Source organism: Delphinus delphis, chromosome 9 (genome assembly GCF_949987515.2).
Source record: "Delphinus delphis chromosome 9, mDelDel1.2, whole genome shotgun sequence".
Taxonomy (NCBI): Eukaryota; Metazoa; Chordata; class Mammalia; order Artiodactyla; family Delphinidae; genus Delphinus; species Delphinus delphis.
This window is the reverse complement of record NC_082691.1, coordinates 21,301,985-21,319,808: the sequence shown is the minus strand read 5'-3', so window position 1 is coordinate 21,319,808 and position 17,824 is coordinate 21,301,985. Positions and strand designations below refer to the sequence as shown.

General features: G+C 38.4%; 1 protein-coding gene across 1 annotated transcript; it reads left to right on the top strand.

The window, feature by feature from the left end:
• Positions 1–2,935: 2,935 nt before the first annotated feature.
• Positions 2,936–17,529, top strand: PSMC2 (proteasome 26S subunit, ATPase 2). Its single transcript, XM_060020294.1, has 12 exons — positions 2,936–3,117; positions 4,799–4,836; positions 5,421–5,502; positions 6,215–6,314; positions 11,911–12,042; positions 12,450–12,522; positions 12,902–12,997; positions 13,655–13,819; positions 14,693–14,780; positions 16,375–16,577; positions 16,674–16,770; positions 16,857–17,529. The coding sequence occupies exons 1-12, from the start codon at positions 3,048–3,050 to the stop codon at positions 17,012–17,014; spliced, it is 1,302 nt and encodes a 433-aa protein (XP_059876277.1). The 5' UTR covers positions 2,936–3,047; the 3' UTR covers positions 17,015–17,529.
• Positions 17,530–17,824: the final 295 nt, after the last annotated feature.

Sequence of the window (17,824 nt, the reverse complement as noted above, 5' to 3'; positions counted from 1 at the left end):
CGGGATGAATCTTTCGTGGTGCGTAGGCCAATCCCACCCCCGCCAACGTATGCGGCTGTCTAGGTCCTACTGACTCAGATCCGGGTGGGGACCAAGATTCACGAATGAAAGGTTCCTAGGTTTATCAGTTCCCTGGTAAAAAGGATTATTTGCCTCGTCCAGGTAGAATATGGAATACGTAGGACATGATTTTCCATAGCAGCTCTTACTATATTCTTTTCCTTTTTTTTTTTTTTTTTGCGGTACGCGGGCCTCTCACTGTTGTGGCCTCTCCCGTTGCGGGGCACAGGCTCCGGACGCGCAGGCTCAGCAGCCATGGCTCACGGGCCCAGCCGCTCCGCGGCATGTGGGATCTTCCGGACCGGGGCACGAACCCGTGTCGCCTGCATCGGCAGGCGGACTCTCAACCACTGCGCCACTAGGGAAGCCCTTCTTTTCCTTTTTAAGTTAACTACTACTTTATTAGTTTGAATTGAACCGTTGATTTTAGTAGTAGCTGTACTTGTATAAATAGAAAGTGAGATGTGTATGAATTAGTATTGACAATAACAGTCTATACATTCATAGAGAATTCTGTACATAAACCTGTAATGCGTTTGTGTTTACCTAAATAATAATAGGAGCTAATGTTTGTGCTATTACTAATTTACCTGGGCTATCGCATTTAATACCCATATCATTTGCAGAAGTAACCCCTCTGTAGTATTAGATTATAATCCAAGGCCAGCAATCATTTTACCCTGCTCTAGCAGCATGAAGTTTTCTTTCAAGATATTCCCAATTACAGGACTCTATTGTTTAATGTTTAATTGTTTAATAAAATTAATTATACTTCTCCTGTATGATTCCTTCTAGGACTGAGGTCAAATGCAAGAATTAGCAAAAAGAAATCAGTGGGTGGAAATTCACAGACTCCACCTCCCATCCTCCACCCCACACACAGTTATCTGGAATAGGTTGTGCAAAAGAGAAGAACTGATGTGCCACTCTTCTGCAAAGAGACCCAAAAATTAGTAAATTATTATCTAGGAATTACATTTTCACTGTTAAATACATTGAATTGGCCTGTGTATCTGCCGCATGACAAAATTGTTACTTCAAAACTGACATTTCAAAAACTAAACTAATTATCTCACCCTAAAACTCTTCCTGGCCTGTAGCCACTGTTAAAACAAGCTTTAAGGGTCAAGGTTACCTGACACCACTTTCTTAATTTTTTCTCACACCTATCCCATTCTCACCATAACCTCTAAGAGCATGAAGCTTATTTTTTTTAATTGTAGTAAAATACTCATAACATAAAATTCTCATCATAACCACTTGAAACTGTGCAGTTCAGTGGTGCTAAGTACATTCACTCTGTTGTGCAACCAATATCCAGAACTCTTTTCATCTTGCAAAACTGAAACTCTTACATGCGTTAAACAACTCCCCATTTCCACCGCCCCTCAGTCCCTAGCAACCATCATTCAACTTTCTATCTCTGTGAATTTGACTACTATAGGTACCTCATATAAGTGGAATCATACACTGTTTGTCTTCTTGTCACTGACTTATTCCCTTAGCATAATGTCTTCACAATTGCAGTGTGTGCCAGAATTCTTCTTTTTAAGGCTGAATAATATTCCATTGTATGTACATTTTATTTATCCATTCATCTGTTGACTGGGTTGCTTCCACCTTTCGGCCATAGTGAATAATGTTGCTATGAACATGGAGGTACAAATTTCTCTTTGAGACCCTGCTTTCAATTCTGTGTGTATATACCCAGAACTGGAATTGCTGGGTTATTTGATAATTCTATTTTTAATTTTTTGAGGTACTGCCATACTGTTTTCCACAGTGGTTGCATCGTTTTACATTTCCACCAGCAGTGCACAAGGTTTCCATTTTCTCCACGTCCTCACCAACACTTTTTTTTTTTTTTTGATAATAGCCATTCTAACAAGTATGAGGTGGTATTTCATGGTTTTGATGTGCATTTCCCCAGGGCTTAGTGAAGCTGAGCGTCTTTCCATGTGCTTCTTGACCATTTGTATAACTTCTTGGGACAGATGTCCATTCAAGTACATTGTCCAGTTAAAAAATTGGGTTGTGTTTTGTTATTGAGTTTTAGTTCTTTCTTTCTTGGCGGCTCCACAGGCTTGTGGGATCTTAGCTCCCCATCCAGGGATTGAACCTGGGCCCGTGCAGTGAAAGCTCTGAGTTCTAACCTCTGGACCGCCAGGGAATTCCCGTTTTAGTTTTTATATATTCTGGATATTAGCCCCTTATCAGATATATGACTTACAAATATTTTCTCTCATTCTGTAGGTTGCCTTTTCACTGCTGACTGGGTACAGAAAGGTCAGGCTTTTTTTTTTTTTTTTTTTTTTTTCATTTCTAACTTCTACAATTGTCTAACTGCTCTCTTCCATTCCTCATCTCCCGAATTCATTTCTTTCAAAACCTTCTCTCTTCTCTGGCTCTCCTGTATCTGAAGATGGTACCATTCTTCGGCAGCAGGGTCAAACATGGAAACCATTTACCTCCTCATCCCTTGTTAGTGTCAAATTAGTGAACAACTTCTATTTACCTTCACTCTATGTATAAATCTAGTCACTACTCATTGCGTATCGAATAAGCCAGGTACTTTACAAACATTGTTATTTAATGCATCCACAGTGCTGTGAGGTCAAGGGGAAAATTAAAGCACAGGGATTAAAGAAGTTACCCAAGAATACAGAGTTTAAATGACTAAAGCAGGATTTAAACTCAGCGACCTCAGCCTGAGTTGATCTTGCAATCTGTTGCTCTGGGAACTCGCCACGGTGAGGGGCTAAGGGAGAGCGACGTTCCCTCTTAACAGCGAAACCTTCTCACTCCCCTTCGCTGCTCTCCCGCCGCAGGGCCTGTCCTCCGTGGCGTTCTTCCGCCCGTTTCTGGGGCAAAAGGGCCCGCGGAGCCGGCCTTACTTCCGGTGAGGAAGGGAAAGGCAGGAGCGCCACCGGAAGCGAGGAAGGTGCTGTGTAATCACCCAACAAGCTGAGGTTCTTGGATCTCCTAAAATGCCGGATTACCTCGGTGCAGATCAGCGGAAAACCAAAGAAGAGGAGAAAGAAGACAAGCCCATCCGAGGTCAGTTGACGTACGCAGGAGCTCCGGGCTGGGGCAGGACCATCGTGGCCCAGGGTCCGGGATGGGGGGGTTGGATTCCTGCTCGGCGCTCTGTCGCTTTTGTGCCGCTAGCGATTTGAGTCTGGTGCTGCAGACGGGTTGACCGGCCTGTCCTCTTCGTCTCCCCTCTACCAGCCCCGCGTCCTGTGTTCATCTCTCGCTGATCGAAATTTTTATTCACATTCAGCTCTCAGGTCTTGAAGGAGTCACGCGCCCCGCTTGGCCTTGCAGGCCTTGGAAAGTTCCCCGCGTGGCGGTGCTTGGTCGCCTGGACCCTCTTTGCTGTCCCTCCTCCCCCTCAAATGACAGCTTGCTGTTATCACTGTATAGCCAGGATCCTGAGACGTAATTTTCTTTTTTAAAAAACATTCCTTTGACTAGATAATTCATTCACGTGATTCAAAACACGAAAGCGGAAAAGATAAATGGAAAAGTGTCTCATCCTTGACCCCGGCCACCTCTTACCCACGGAGGCAACTGATGTTGCCGTTTTGCCTCATCTTTCTAGGCATTTTCTTTGTACATTCAAGCAAGTTTGTTTGTAGATTCCTTTTTTTTTTTTACATAAATGTAACATGCTGTACATCTTGCTTTTTAAAAATTTTAATGATATAAGTTCATATCATTATGTAGAGTCAGTGTGGTCTGTATAGTATCCCAAATGATTGGGTGTTCAGTAATAATCATTATTGATGGACATTATACGAATGAATAACCTTGTTAATATAACTCTTTACTACATGCACAAACACAAGCTGTAGGGTAAATTTTAGAAATGAAGTTGTAATTTTTATAGACACTGCTGGGTTACTCTCCTTAGAGACTATACCACTTGACCCTTTCCCCGCAGCACGTTCGTTCATGATTTCTTCCCAGTAGCCCCTTTTGTAAAAGCCTCATCTTTATGCTGTTTTCTTTTGTTCCTTATAGGCTATTTTAACACATTCTTATGGTGGATTTTTGTTGTCTTTCCTTCCTAAGCAACTTCAACCTCTCCTAGCACCCTTTCTTCTTAATATCCACCCACCCCTCAGAGAAGGAGCATTTCCTCTCCACTTTCATCTCACTCTTTTCCCTTGAAAGAGGTACTCAGTCACCTAGTGTAAAATTTAGTCACAGAGATGTAACATTTCATCTGGGTATTTCTCTGGGTAAGTTATAATTCTATAAATATATTAACAAATGTATCCCTTGGATACAGTTATGACTAATGTGTGTAGCATTTTTCTGCGCTTCTTCATCCATGTCTTACTTGATCTTTAGAGCAACACTGAGGCTAACAATTTTCCAGGTGAGAAGACTGATGCTCACAGAACTTAAATGGTTTTTCCAAGGTTACTTAGCAAATGCATGATGTTGCTGGGACTAGTGCTCAGGTTGTTTTGAATCTCAAAGTCTGTTCTTTGGGCTCCGTGTTCTTGTTATGTCATATCACTTTGAAGCTATGTTATGTACTTTTTAAAATCTGCCTTCACCCAGTTAGATAAAAGTTCCTTGAGTCCAGGAACTATTTGATGGTTGTGTTTATATCATTACAACTTTTCACAGTTTTTCTCACTCAATGCAATCTGAATTGAACAGGAAAGAATTGTAAGCTCTAGTTTCTTTTGTTTGAATTCATATATTATCTCTTTTCTTGTAGCTCTGGATGAGGGGGATATTGCCTTGCTGAAAACTTATGTAAGTCCTTTCAATGTCTACAAAATATAGATGTTTTGTGTTGAAATAAGGACTCTTGTTGGTATTGGCCTTCCAGAATAGCTGGAAGAGACTGTCCAGCTGTTTAATCTTCACTGATAAAAAGTTATCTACCTACAGTCTCTATTTAGAATAGATCAAAGAGTAAATACTCAGTGTGTCTAAGCTTATACATTATCTCTGTACTATTTGTAATTAAAGTGCGGTACTATATTGAAAGATTTGAAATAATTTATTATATTTAGAAATATTTACTATATTTAAAATGTATAAAAATGAATTAGATCTGAAATGGTAAGTTTTAATGCATAGAAATGGACTTGAATTTTAGATAATTTTAGTCATGATTTTCATTTGTTACCTTGCATAATGGTTTGCTGCCTGTTTAGGGGAATATATTGGTTCAGGAATAGTTCTGAAAATGATAGATTCCCTCTCTCTACTCTCATTTCACAAGCTTTAGGACAATAATAGCTATTACAAGTGTAACTGTTAAAAGTTTTTGTTTATAGTTTAATACATTGTTGGTATCCTGATATTCTAATTAAACTGACTTTAACTCCTAGGGTCAGAGCACTTACTCTAGGCAAATCAAACAGGTTGAAGATGACATTCAACAACTTCTCAAGAAAATTAATGAGCTCACGGGTATGTATATTTTTTATTTCTGTTTCCCCTCTTTATGGGTAATGGTTTGATTATATCAAAGGAGCTGAAATACCAATGTCACTCTTCCATGAATCACAGATTTAAAAAAATTATTATCCTTCCTATCTGTTAAGAAATTGGATCTCATTTAATAATCTGTTTTCATTACCTTTTACAAGAAAGTTTAATGCTTAAGCAATTAAGAAACATCATCCTTTAAGCAAGTATTGTTTCTGTTGGTCAAAGCCAAGTTCAGTTGACTATAATAAACAAGTCAGAATTTCTTCTTGAATAAAAATATGATCTCACATGGTACTGCTTGAAGTAAGCGGGCTATGGCCTAGTAGTCGGAAACTTCTTTTTGGGAACTTGAGTGGTGAAATTTTATATTGATAGTATTTGACTTGCACAAAAAAATGTCAAATATGACATCGCATCACATTTTTGGCCTGTGACTACTTTAGGGCCATGGTTTTCAACTGATGTCATCCCCCTAGGACATTTGGCAGCATCTAAACTCATTCTTGATTCTCCCAACCTAAGGGGGAGGTGGTGCTAGTGATTAGTGGCTAGAGGCCGGGGACGCTCCTAACCATCCTGGAATGCACAGGATGCCCCCCACAGCAAATTATTCAGTCCAGAATGGCAGTGGTGCTGGGGTGAGAAAGCTTGCGTTACAGTCCAGTGAATTTTGTAATCTTTCTTTACGTAGGTATTAAAGAGTCTGACACTGGCCTGGCCCCACCAGCACTCTGGGATTTGGCTGCAGATAAGCAAACACTCCAGAGTGAACAGCCTTTGCAGGTTGCGAGGTATGCATAGTGCTCTGTGGAAATTTATTTTTATCTGTACTTTCAGGTACTTTTTCAAGCCTTGGGTATAATGTAAGAGTTCGTAAAGAATTTTTATGCCATATTCCAAGTAAATGCAGCTTTCTCCAAAAGTATCTGGGGTTAAAACTTTATACTTTAAACAATTATTTAAGAAATAGGTGAAGACGTAATCATATAAAAGATTCAAATGATACAGGAAGATACAGAGCAAAATATGAAAACCTTCCTTCCCATCTAACTACTGAAAATAATTTGGTCCTCTTAATCCTCCAGTGCGTCTTCACGTATATATTTACATACAAAGAAACATCCTGTTTTCATTTTAGATATAACTACATATTTTAGAAATCTTTCATTGTCTTTGTTATAGATGTACCTTTTTTTTTTTAATTTATTTTTGGCTGCTCTGGGTCTTCATTGCTGTGTGCGGGCTTTCTCTAGTTGTGGTGAGTGGGAGCTACTCTTCGATGCGGCGCGTGGGCTTCTCACTGCGGTGGCTTCTCTTGTTGCAGAGCACGGGCGCTAGGCGCACGGGCTTCAGTAGTTGCAGCACATGGGCTTCAGTAGTTGTGGCACGCGGGCTTTAGAGCGCAGGCTCAGTAGTTGTGGCACACGGGCTTAGTTGCGCCTCAGCATGTGGGACCTTCCCGGACCAGGGCTTAAACCCGTGTCCCCTGCATTGGCAGGCGGATTCTTAACCACTGCGCCACCAGGGAAGGCCAGATGTACCTTTTTTATTTCTTGTTTCTCTTGTTTTTTAAAAATTACATAATATTCTATAGGTGTTGGGTTGTTTGCAATTTCTGTTATGATAACAGTGCTGGACTGAACACGCATGTTAAATATTTCTCTACATACGTGCATACATTTCTGTAGTATAGCTTACTAGAAGTGGAATTATGGGGACAGAGGCATTTACCATTTTGAAAATGTATGAAAAAAAGTGGTTTGGCCAGTCTACATTCTTACCCAAAGGTTTTGAGGGAAATGCGTATTTGCCTGATCAATGTAAGATATCTGATTATTGATTTTTAAACTTTTGCCATTTGGGCAAAAAAATTAAAAAAAGAACAATTCACTTTAATTTGTGTCATGCTGATTAGTAGTATGATAGCTACTTCTTATACTTATTAAACATTTGTATTTTTTTGACCATTCATGTTTTGTTCCATTGGATTGTTTCTTGTTAATTTTTAGGAATGCTTCATATATTGTACATATTAATCTTTTCTTAAATACGTTACAAATATTTTTTCTCAGTCTCTCACTTGACTTTTAACTTCTCAGTACTTTTTGTTGTACTGTTTTAACTTTTTAGGAGGTAAATATATTAGCTTTTTCATTATACCTTTTGGGTTTTAATGTTGCTTAGAAAGGCCTAGCCCAGTCCAAGATTATAAACATGTTCTCCTGTGTTTTATTCTAATTATTGAAAGTTTTGTTTTAATTTTGCCTCTTTAATACAGGTACAGGTTATTTTTCTTTCATCTTATCCTCCTTTCCTTTTTCTGTCTTTCCATGCTTTCATTTATTTGCTTTTTAGTTTTATCATGGTTTTAAAGAGTTAAATAGTTCTATGACAACAGTTTCTCCTAATTCCTCTTTACTAGAGGCACCTATTTTCAAAACTTTTAGGTGGTTATTTTGGTTTCTGCCTTTCTATTTCTAATGGATAGAGTCAAGTTTTGTATATTGTAGATCACTTCTTGATGTTTTAGTTTCAGGTGGTGTTTATTGGTTTTCCCACCATGAAAGATGAGGATTTTGTTTTGCTTTGTTTCCTCTGCCTTCATCCCAAAGACATGCCCTTCTCATCCTTACGGCCTCATAATGTAATTATATTAAAATTTTGGTTAGATCCATATTTAGTGTTTTCATAATTATGGCTGAGTAAACCCTATTCACAAAGAGCCATTAGTAAACTGTGATTACTTTTCCTTTCTTCTACCACTTTTTGTTTTCCTTGCCCTAACTGTCTCGTTTTTTCATTTGCCTTGTTGTCTATGTATATTACTAACTCAGCCCCCCGCCCCGCCCTCGGTTTTTCGCGATCATCAGTTATTCTTCAGATGCCTTAGGTCCGTCAGGTTTTCTCACGTGTACCTCAGGTGCATCAGCTGCATCAGGTATTCTCTCAGGTTCATCTTCCTGAGCAAGCCTTTCCCAGCACTTTCTGACCTGCTTCAGTCTGGACTGGTTGCCTGAATGCCTGCTGAATCACGAGCATCCTGTGACTTCTTACCCTGGAGGTTCCCTTTGACTCTCTCCTGTTGCTCGTGTATCACGAGTTTCTCTTTCTGATTTAATTACACCCTCACTAGGTGGCCTGTATTCTCTGGTAGCTTCCTGAAAGGGTCATTTGGGAGGTACCATATGAGACCACATATGTCTGGAAATATCTTGGCTGATAGAAAATTCTTCTCCTTCAGAATTTTGAAGGCATCGTTACATTGTCCTCTGCCTCCCGGTGGTGTTAGTCTGAAGCCATTCCGATTCCCAGTCCTACGTATGTGACCTTTTCTTCCTCTGAAAGTTGTAGGCTCTTCCCTTGTTCTCAGTGTTCTGAAATTCCATGGCTTCGTGCCTTGGTGTTGGTGTGTTTTCAGCAGTGGTGCTGCGCTCTCATGTCCTTCAGTGTGCACATTTTCTTGAAGCTATTTATTTGTAAATAGTTTCTTTCCATTTTCTTGGTCCTCTGTTCTGGACTTGTGTTACAGGAATATTGGACCTCCTGGAAATGCTAATCTTTCTCTCCTTCTTTTCTCATTTTGTCTTTTTGTTCTACTTTTTTGTTAGATTTTCTTAACTTTGAGTCTATGTATTGATTTTTTTCCCTCTCACTTAAGTTTTTAATTTCCAAGAGCTTTTCTTTCTTTCAGTGTATATGTTGTGTTGTCCTGTTCTCATATCATGGTTGTAATATGCTGTCAACGTCTAAGGAAGTTAAGGATAACTGGAAGGTTTCTGTTTCCTCTAAGATGCTTTTTTCCTCTTTGCTTGCTTGGTGTCTGTCTTTTATGTTAGATGTCTGGTAATCTTACTTTGTGCTTTTGTTTAGTGGGAGACCAAAAAGCTGATAGAAGCTCTAGATTCAATAGTGAGGCATGTCTATCTCAGGCTTCACTGTAACTTATACAGTTGAATGTTTAGTTGGGGAGCCTTCAGGGTCAGTGTCTTTAGATCTTTCATTTGGATGGTCACTCTTCCCAGAGAAGTTGTCTTCAGTCTCACGTTGTCTCCAATCTCCAATATTTTGGAAGAACAGTGGAGATAGAGGGCTAGGGAATGTCAGTGGCAGGTTCACTTACGTTTAATCACCCTTCCCCTCTCACCTCCACACTCTCATTTTCAGTGAAGTTACCACCACCCTACCCCTTGCCCCAGCATTTCTTGACACTTTGTTTTTTACTCTCCAGAATATTGTCATCACCTCCAAAAGAAACCCTGTACCTATTAACTGTCCCTGTTCCCCTCTCTCACTGGCTCCTGGCAACCACTCATCTACTTCCTGTCTCTATGGATTTGCCTATCCTGGACATTTCATATAAATGTAATCATACAAGGCATGACCTTTTTCTGGCTTCTTTAGCTTAGCGTAGTGTTTTAAGCTTCATTCATGTTGTAGCTTGTATCAGAACATCTTTTTTTTTTAATAGCCTAATTATATTCCAGTCTAATTTCTCTCTTCGTTGATACTCTCTGGTGAGACATTGTTCTCATACCTCCCATTAATTCTTTAGACATGGTTTCCTTTGGTTTTTAAAAAAAATATTTATGACACTGATGAAAGTTTTTGTTTAGTAAGACCAATGTCTAGGCTTTCTCAAGGACAGTTTCTATGGACTTTTTTCCCTATGTATGGGCCATATTTTATTTCTTTTTGTGTCTCATAATTTTTTGATAGAAACTGGACATTTTAAATAACGTCAGTTCTGGAACTCAGATTTCCCCTATCCCCAGGGTTTGTTACTGTTGCTGTTCCTTGCTGTTTTTTCTTTGAAGTTTTTTTGGTCAGCCTCGTTAGCCCCAACTGGTAAATGCCACCTCAGAGAGTTGATGTTAAACAGTTGCCACCGATTATTTCCAGTAAATGTCCTGTGGGCAGGGGGTGTGTAGACAGCGAGCTCTGAGTCCGGTCAAATAAAAGCAAGTCCTGAGAATGGAGCTTTTCAGCTAGCTGCCCGACAGGTCAAATAGTTCTCTGGGGTTGGGCTTTTGGGGAGCTCCAGTTCTTTGTCCCTGCCTTCCCCCAGGAAGGCTGCTTGTCTTCACATCTATCACGGCTGTGAGGCCGTTGGCTTTCAAGTCTTGTGCAGAGCTGGGGAGAGGGCTATGGGATGAAGGCGAATTTAAACGCAAAATGCTCGCTGTTCTTACCAGGATTCAGCCCTTTTCTTTTTTTTTGAATAAACATTCTTTGGATTGTTACAGACCTATAGTTTTAGTTCTGAAAATGTTGATTTTCAATGTTTTTGCCAGTGTTCTCTTTGCTTTTAAGGATGAGCAGGTTTTCAAAGGTCCTTATTTAACGTTTTGCAAGTTGAGGTCCCTGTATATATACTTTTTCAGCTGAGAATTAAAAAAATCCCTATCTGTGCAACACTGTTGGCAGGGTCTGTCAGATAAAGTAGTGATAGATACTTTCTATATATAAAATTCTACTTCCCTGGTAGACCTTTTCCAATAACAGAAAATGGAATCCTGTCCACAATTTATGCTGCAAGGACAAAGAATTCTTTACCTTACTCTTAGCTCTACCTATATGCACACGCCAGAGACTATTTTGTATTTCCCTGTATTTGTTGCTACAGCTTATGATATAAGCTCTTTCCAATATGAGTTGTTTTTTGTTTTTGGGTTTCTTCTGTAGGAAGATAGTATAGAAAGTAGGCAGTAGACTACCTTCTACTGTGATGTATGTGGGGTTTCAGATTCGCCTTCACCACAACCCACAGGAAAAGAATATATTTAAGTTAAAAACAGCAACAGTAATAATGGATTTGAAGTATAAACTCAGGAAAGAATAAACATATTTATTACTTGACGTAAGACAAGATGACTGTCTTTTTATAGGAAAAATAAAAAGGAGAATACCTGAAGATATAGAGGAGTATTACTAATAAAGCCATATAGTTATAAAAATCAAGAAAGAACTTTTTTTTTGTAGTTGAGCATTTGTTTTTGTTTTTTTATACAGCAGGTTCTTATTAGTTATCTGTTTTATACATATTAGTGTATATATGTCAATCCCAATCTCCCAATTCATCACACCACCATCCCGCCTCCCCGCCACTTTTCCCCCTTGGTGAAGAGAACTTCCTAATGATGAAATATTTGGGTTTAATTTTCCAGGGGAATGTATCTTTTGAAATTTTTATGGCTTGGCTAAAGTTGAGCAGACCCTTGGGATTGAGCATATTCTGTAGAGAAGGATCCTTAACAGTGGCCCAGTTTCTGCAGTTCTAGTTTACACCTGCTTATTCGTGTACTGCATACCCAGGGGAGAATCTAGTTACTTGAATTCATTATTAGTGGTTCAGGTTCCTTACTCTAATCAAGTCTTTTGCCATGTTAGATGCACAAAGATAATCAATGCTGATTCGGAGGACCCGAAGTACATCATCAATGTGAAGCAGTTTGCCAAGTTTGTGGTGGACCTCAGTGATCAGGTTGCACCTACTGACATTGAAGAAGGGATGAGAGTTGGGTAAGATTTCTATTTGCAGTAAATACTCGTCTTTCATTGAAGATGCCATGTCACATTCACACCCTTGGCTTGCTTTTGAATGGGTGAACTGGGCGCCACGGAATACCGGGGTAACCTAGGAGAGGGCTGCAGTTGGACAGCCTTGCTGCTGCTGCATCTGTTTCCTGACCTCCCCACCCCCACTTGGCCTTTTATGGCCTCAAATGTCATGATCAAACTAAGTACAGAATTGTAGAGTTGAGTTTGCCAGTCTATTTAAGGTAACATGGTGTAGGTGGAGGAAGCACTTGCTCTAGGATGGTTATGAGGATTAAGTGAGTTAATGTAAATAATGTATATAGAACACATGATAATTCACTCGGTAAATTTTTTGAATGTATTGGTGAGGCTCTTTTTTACCTCCTCAGTGTGGACAGAAATAAGTATCAGATTCACATTCCACTGCCTCCTAAGATTGACCCAACAGTTACCATGATGCAGGTAAGAAACCACGAGAGGGAAAAGGAATGGCATGACTGATTGCATCCATCTCAAAAAAACGTTGAAACTTTTTAACTAATAAAATATTAATATGTGGGTATGTATTGAAGAGTTGCCAAAATTTTTAAAACAATTTTTCAGATGAGAAAGTCTTTATCGGTCTTTATTTTAGTAGTTTGTCTCTCACTTAGTGTCATAACAAGTAATATAGCAAGTGGGTCTAGGACACTGGGCAGTGTATTCCATTTTTATTAAAATTCTTACTTGTATAAATCTGATTTTTCTTTTAGGGTATTGGGTCTGCTCTACTGGATAGAACAATTGGATTAGTATGCAAAAGCGTGTGGCTCTATGTTGTACATTTTCATCCCTCTCTTAGGTGGAGGAAAAACCTGATGTTACATATAGTGATGTGGGTGGCTGTAAAGAACAGATTGAGAAACTTCGAGAAGTAGTTGAAACCCCACTACTTCATGTAAGTGGTTGAGTCTGTTGCCTTTTAAATTTCTTTGTACAAAGATGTGAGAGCCTTTTGTGTACTGTGCACTAAAATTATGCCTATATATTAGTTTTAAAATTTTATGTTTTCCTAAATGAAAATTTTTGATGGGGTAGAGGGTAAAGGTGTGGAGAACTGGTAAGTTCCAGAAGAGAAAGTAAAAGGATTGAGTCGTCAAGCCTATTCAAAAAAAGAAGAATCTGCTATCTAGAGTGACAAGGGAGGTTGAGGCGTAACCTTTAGAATAGGTTGTTGTAGAAGAAACAATGTGTTTTAATGCTATCAAGAAGAAATGGGCTTTAATTGAATCAAATTAAGCCTGGGGGGATAATGGAAAAAACTAGAATATTAGATATGAGATAATACTTTTGTTCTTTAAACACTGTAATTTTTTAAAATTAGGGGAAAAAAATGTTTTGTTAACCCTGGGTAATAGAAATACCTTTAAAAGCCATTCAGCCTTGTGTATTAATGAGTCTAGTTTAGATCTTATGTCTTATAAGTAAAATTCTTATTTAGATTAAGTATGTAAATTGTGGACTGAATAATTTTGGTTTAAATATATTGATGTAGAAGTAGTCTTGTTTTTATTATAGAGAATTGATAAGTGTAAAAATCGTGTCTCCATCACAGCCAGAGAGGTTTGTTAACCTTGGCATTGAGCCTCCTAAGGGTGTGCTGCTCTTTGGTCCACCGGGTACAGGCAAGACACTCTGTGCTCGGGCAGTTGCTAATAGGACCGATGCTTGCTTCATTCGAGTTATTGGATCTGAACTTGTGCAGAAGTACGTCGGTGAGGTAAAGTAAATTGATAATAATCAAAGAATATGTAGCTCTATGAAAGATTTATAAAGCATAGATGAAATTAAAATGGGAATTCCACATTGAAGATTGAGACCTGAAACTTTTTGATTGATGGATTGTAATTAGTAGGTCAGAAGCCCAGAAGCCACCAGCATTCCCGTGCGGTCATTTGGAAATAAACTGCTGAACATTTTTAATCAGTATGCTCCCTACTCAGAAGGGTGACATTTTCTACACATTTGGTTTGTAAGATCAATAACCCAGTAATGCCCAGTGAATGCATTCGAAAGTGTATTCACTTCAGGGGCAGTGTTTTATGTTGTTCTGAGAAAGAGAACAGAGGTTGTCTATGTGTATGTGCGTGGGTGTATGTACACACAGGTATGTACACACACACACGTTTTTTTCATTAGAGAGTAAGTCTAGGGCTGAATATATTATATCTGAAACATTAATGATTAGTATACTTAGAAAAAGGATCTGCATGAGTTGAGATACACTTTTATTCCGTTATCAAAACTTACAAATCAAATTCATTGATTAGAAATGCCAAGTGATGGATCAAATGCTTTTATTTCCTCAAGTTTTATTGATTGAAATGGTGCCTTTATTTAATCATGTTAATTTGACCTCTTCAGGTCTTAAAGTTATTGGCTATTTAATAGGTACAGAATCATGAAATTACTTAATATTGTTTTAAAGCTAATAAGATTAATTTGACGGAATAGGTAACAAACTTCAGTCTTTCTGAAAAAGCTTTAGGTAATGTTGAGAATACTGTTAGGAATATTAAAAAGTTTGAAGTATAACTTATTATATTTTAAAAGATTTTAAAACCAACTCTGAATTAACACTTTTTTTCATCAGGGGGCTCGAATGGTTCGAGAGCTCTTTGAAATGGCCAGAACAAAGAAAGCCTGCCTTATCTTCTTTGATGAAATTGATGCTATTGGAGGTATGAATGGTATCTCAGAGAGCTTTACAACTGCGTTTCACGAGAATTCTGTAGTAGTATGTGTAGAGTTCCCCTGATACATTAATCTTGTACAGAATTTTAAATTCCAACTCTTTTATGAGCTTTAGCACATCAGAGTCACGGATCTAATAAACTTTAGGGCCACACCATAAAGGAAAGATGAAGCATTATGTATATAGCATTGGTATTTCTCAAAGTCTTTATCTTTGAACTTTCCCAGTTTCTTTCCTAGGGCACATATTTTCACTTTAGCAACTCCTAACTTGGGATACAGCTTCACTTAATCGGATCAGAAAGCACTGGGGCATAATTTAATTGGTGGTAGTTTTTCATAAAGTGTACATAAAATAACATTATTGGCTTCATAGATTTGATGAAATACAGTATTAGCTGTGCAATCTAGACAAGTTATTTTAACTACCTCTGAGCCCCAGTTTGCTCCTCTTATAAAAGAAATGATAATTCCAGCCTTGTTTATTTCATGGGTTTTTGAGAGGTTTGAAGTCAGTCATAAATGTGATTGACTTTGAAAACTGTATACTGTTCTATAGGCCTTGGCTTTTGTTACAGTCTATAAGAGTAATAGTTCCTATTAGCTGCAGATACCAGACAGTTGTTATTTAATGAACTCAGTGACAAAAAAAGTCTTAAAAAATATAGTGGATGCTGTAACACTGTTTGGGGACTGTGGTTAGGATACCTAAAGTCTTGCTTTTAGACTGGATGGATGTTGTGGGCTTTGGACATTCTGTAGGTAGTGTTCAAGGGCCATAATTTGACCACAGTCTGTAGATGCCATGTTGTGACCCTGAAGTCATATTTGTAGTATCATTGGAATAAGCCTTATGATGTCAGGATGCTCTGAAACTGTGGCTTCCAAAACGGATTTTGTATAAAACAGTATTAGGGTGAAGGAAGAAAATACTGGTACTTTCCTTCATATTTAATTTTAATCTCATTTTTAAAATTTCTATTTTTTGTATTTTATAATGTACATAATGCATTACTACAACAGTATGTATTTATACAATTTTAAAATGAAAAAGTGTATATGGAGGCCTCTTCTTGTGCTATTTTGGTTGAAATGAAGAAGAGTATTGACATTAACCTAGAGTATTCTAATATATCCAAATCAGTGTGATAGTAAGCTGTTACAGTTCTACTGTATTATGGATTTAGCCATAGTTTTAAGGACAGTTTTGAGAAATTTAGAAGAGTATGGCATTTTCTTACATATACTCAAATACCACTATAGTGCTAATTTTGCATGTATTCTTTTACCTAGTCCAGGTGTATACTGTGTTGAATGGAGGTGTTCTTCAGTGACTTAAACCAAAATCCTTAAAGAGGATTTAAAAAAATACTTTAAAGGAACCTATGTTAAATCAACCTATGATGCGTCCTTTTCTCGTTAGTTTTCTAGTTAGTTTTGTGTAAATCAGGCTGTTCTTACAGGATTTGCTTAAAACTGAGAGGTTCCCTTGGGCTGGAGGGTGTGATCTGAGCTGAGATTTACTGAGCAGAGTGCTGCTTTGAGTAGATGTGAAGAGTGTCTTTCCTCCTGTCTTCTCAGGGGCTCGTTTTGATGATGGTGCTGGAGGTGACAATGAAGTACAGAGGACCATGTTGGAACTGATCAATCAGCTGGATGGGTTTGATCCTCGAGGCAACATTAAAGTTCTGATGGCCACAAACAGACCTGACACTCTGGACCCCGCGCTGATGAGGCCCGGGAGACTGGACAGGAAGATTGAGTTTAGCTTACCTGATCTAGAGGTGGGAACATCATTTCACGGTAGAAAAGGGATTCTTGAAATTTTTTCTTCCTGTGCTGTTTTCCAGTTTAATATTTGTCAATTCCCCTATTTTTAGGGCCGGACTCACATTTTTAAGATTCATGCCCGTTCAATGAGTGTTGAAAGAGATATCAGATTTGAATTGTTAGCACGACTGTGTCCAAATAGCACTGGTAGGTAGAAAGGTCTTGCTTCTATTTGCTGGTGTGTCTATTTGGGCTGCTTTAATTAAGCCTGTTATTTTCTTTTTGTTTGAAAGGTGCTGAGATCAGAAGCGTCTGCACAGAAGCTGGTATGTTTGCCATCCGAGCACGGCGAAAAATTGCTACTGAGAAGGACTTCTTGGAAGCTGTAAATAAGGTCATCAAGTCCTATGCCAAATTCAGTGCTACTCCGCGCTATATGACATACAACTGAGCCCTGGAGGTGTTCGTGAAAACACTTTTCATTGGAATCCTAACCTTATACAGACTTCTTAATAACCATTTCACACACAAAATAAGTGGTTTTCAAAATTGTATGCTTTTTTTCAGATGTCGTTTCTCTGTGGTACAATAAAGGGTGATATCTAATGCCGTTAGGCAGAAAAGCTGTTTTTTGACTTGCTACCATTTTTAAAGGTTCCAAATTGTGAAGTGCTTGCTTTGACCACATATGTTCTAGGCATATGCTGGTTGAGTGCTGTACATACATTATCTCATTTTATCTTCCCATCTGCCCAGTGACGTGGATTTAACAGATGCAGAATTTTCCTACCTCGTTTCCTTGTAGCAGAGCTGGGATTCAAGTCCAAGTTTGACAGCTCCATCGCCGATGTCCCCATCCATTATGCTCTTCTGCCCTCATCACAATGGCCCATCCAGGCATATGATCACATGTGTTTCGACAGGTTTTTTCCTACAACGTTGAATAAAGCAGCTTTGGCTAAACTATGTTTAAAGTGTAGGAAGCATCTGATGTAATGTGTTTTGCTCTGCCATTTGAGTTGATTTCAAATTAATCAAGAAGAACTGTTGATTTTAATGACTAGCGAAGTAGTAAAGCAAAAAGAAAAACATACACATAAATAATCTCATTTAGAAAATCCGGAATTGGCTTTATACAGAAAAGTACTTATTTTCATTTTATAAATTAATGGTTTAATGGTTTATTAAACCATTATAATTTAATGGTTTAAAATTTCAGTAAAGCTCCCGTTAGACTTCAGGTCTATAGTGAGGTACTTCT

Bases quoted from the DNA above. Each gene is read 5' to 3' on its own strand.
- PSMC2 (XM_060020294.1), top strand. From the start codon at position 3,048: ATGCCGGATTACCTCGGTGCAGATCAGCGGAAAACCAAAGAAGAGGAG. The intron at 3,118-4,798 runs GTCAGTTGACGT...CTTTTCTTGTAG, and splicing joins AGAAGACAAGCCCATCCGAG to CTCTGGATGAGGGGGATATT. The intron at 5,503-6,214 runs GTATGTATATTT...TTCTTTACGTAG, and splicing joins GAAAATTAATGAGCTCACGG to GTATTAAAGAGTCTGACACT.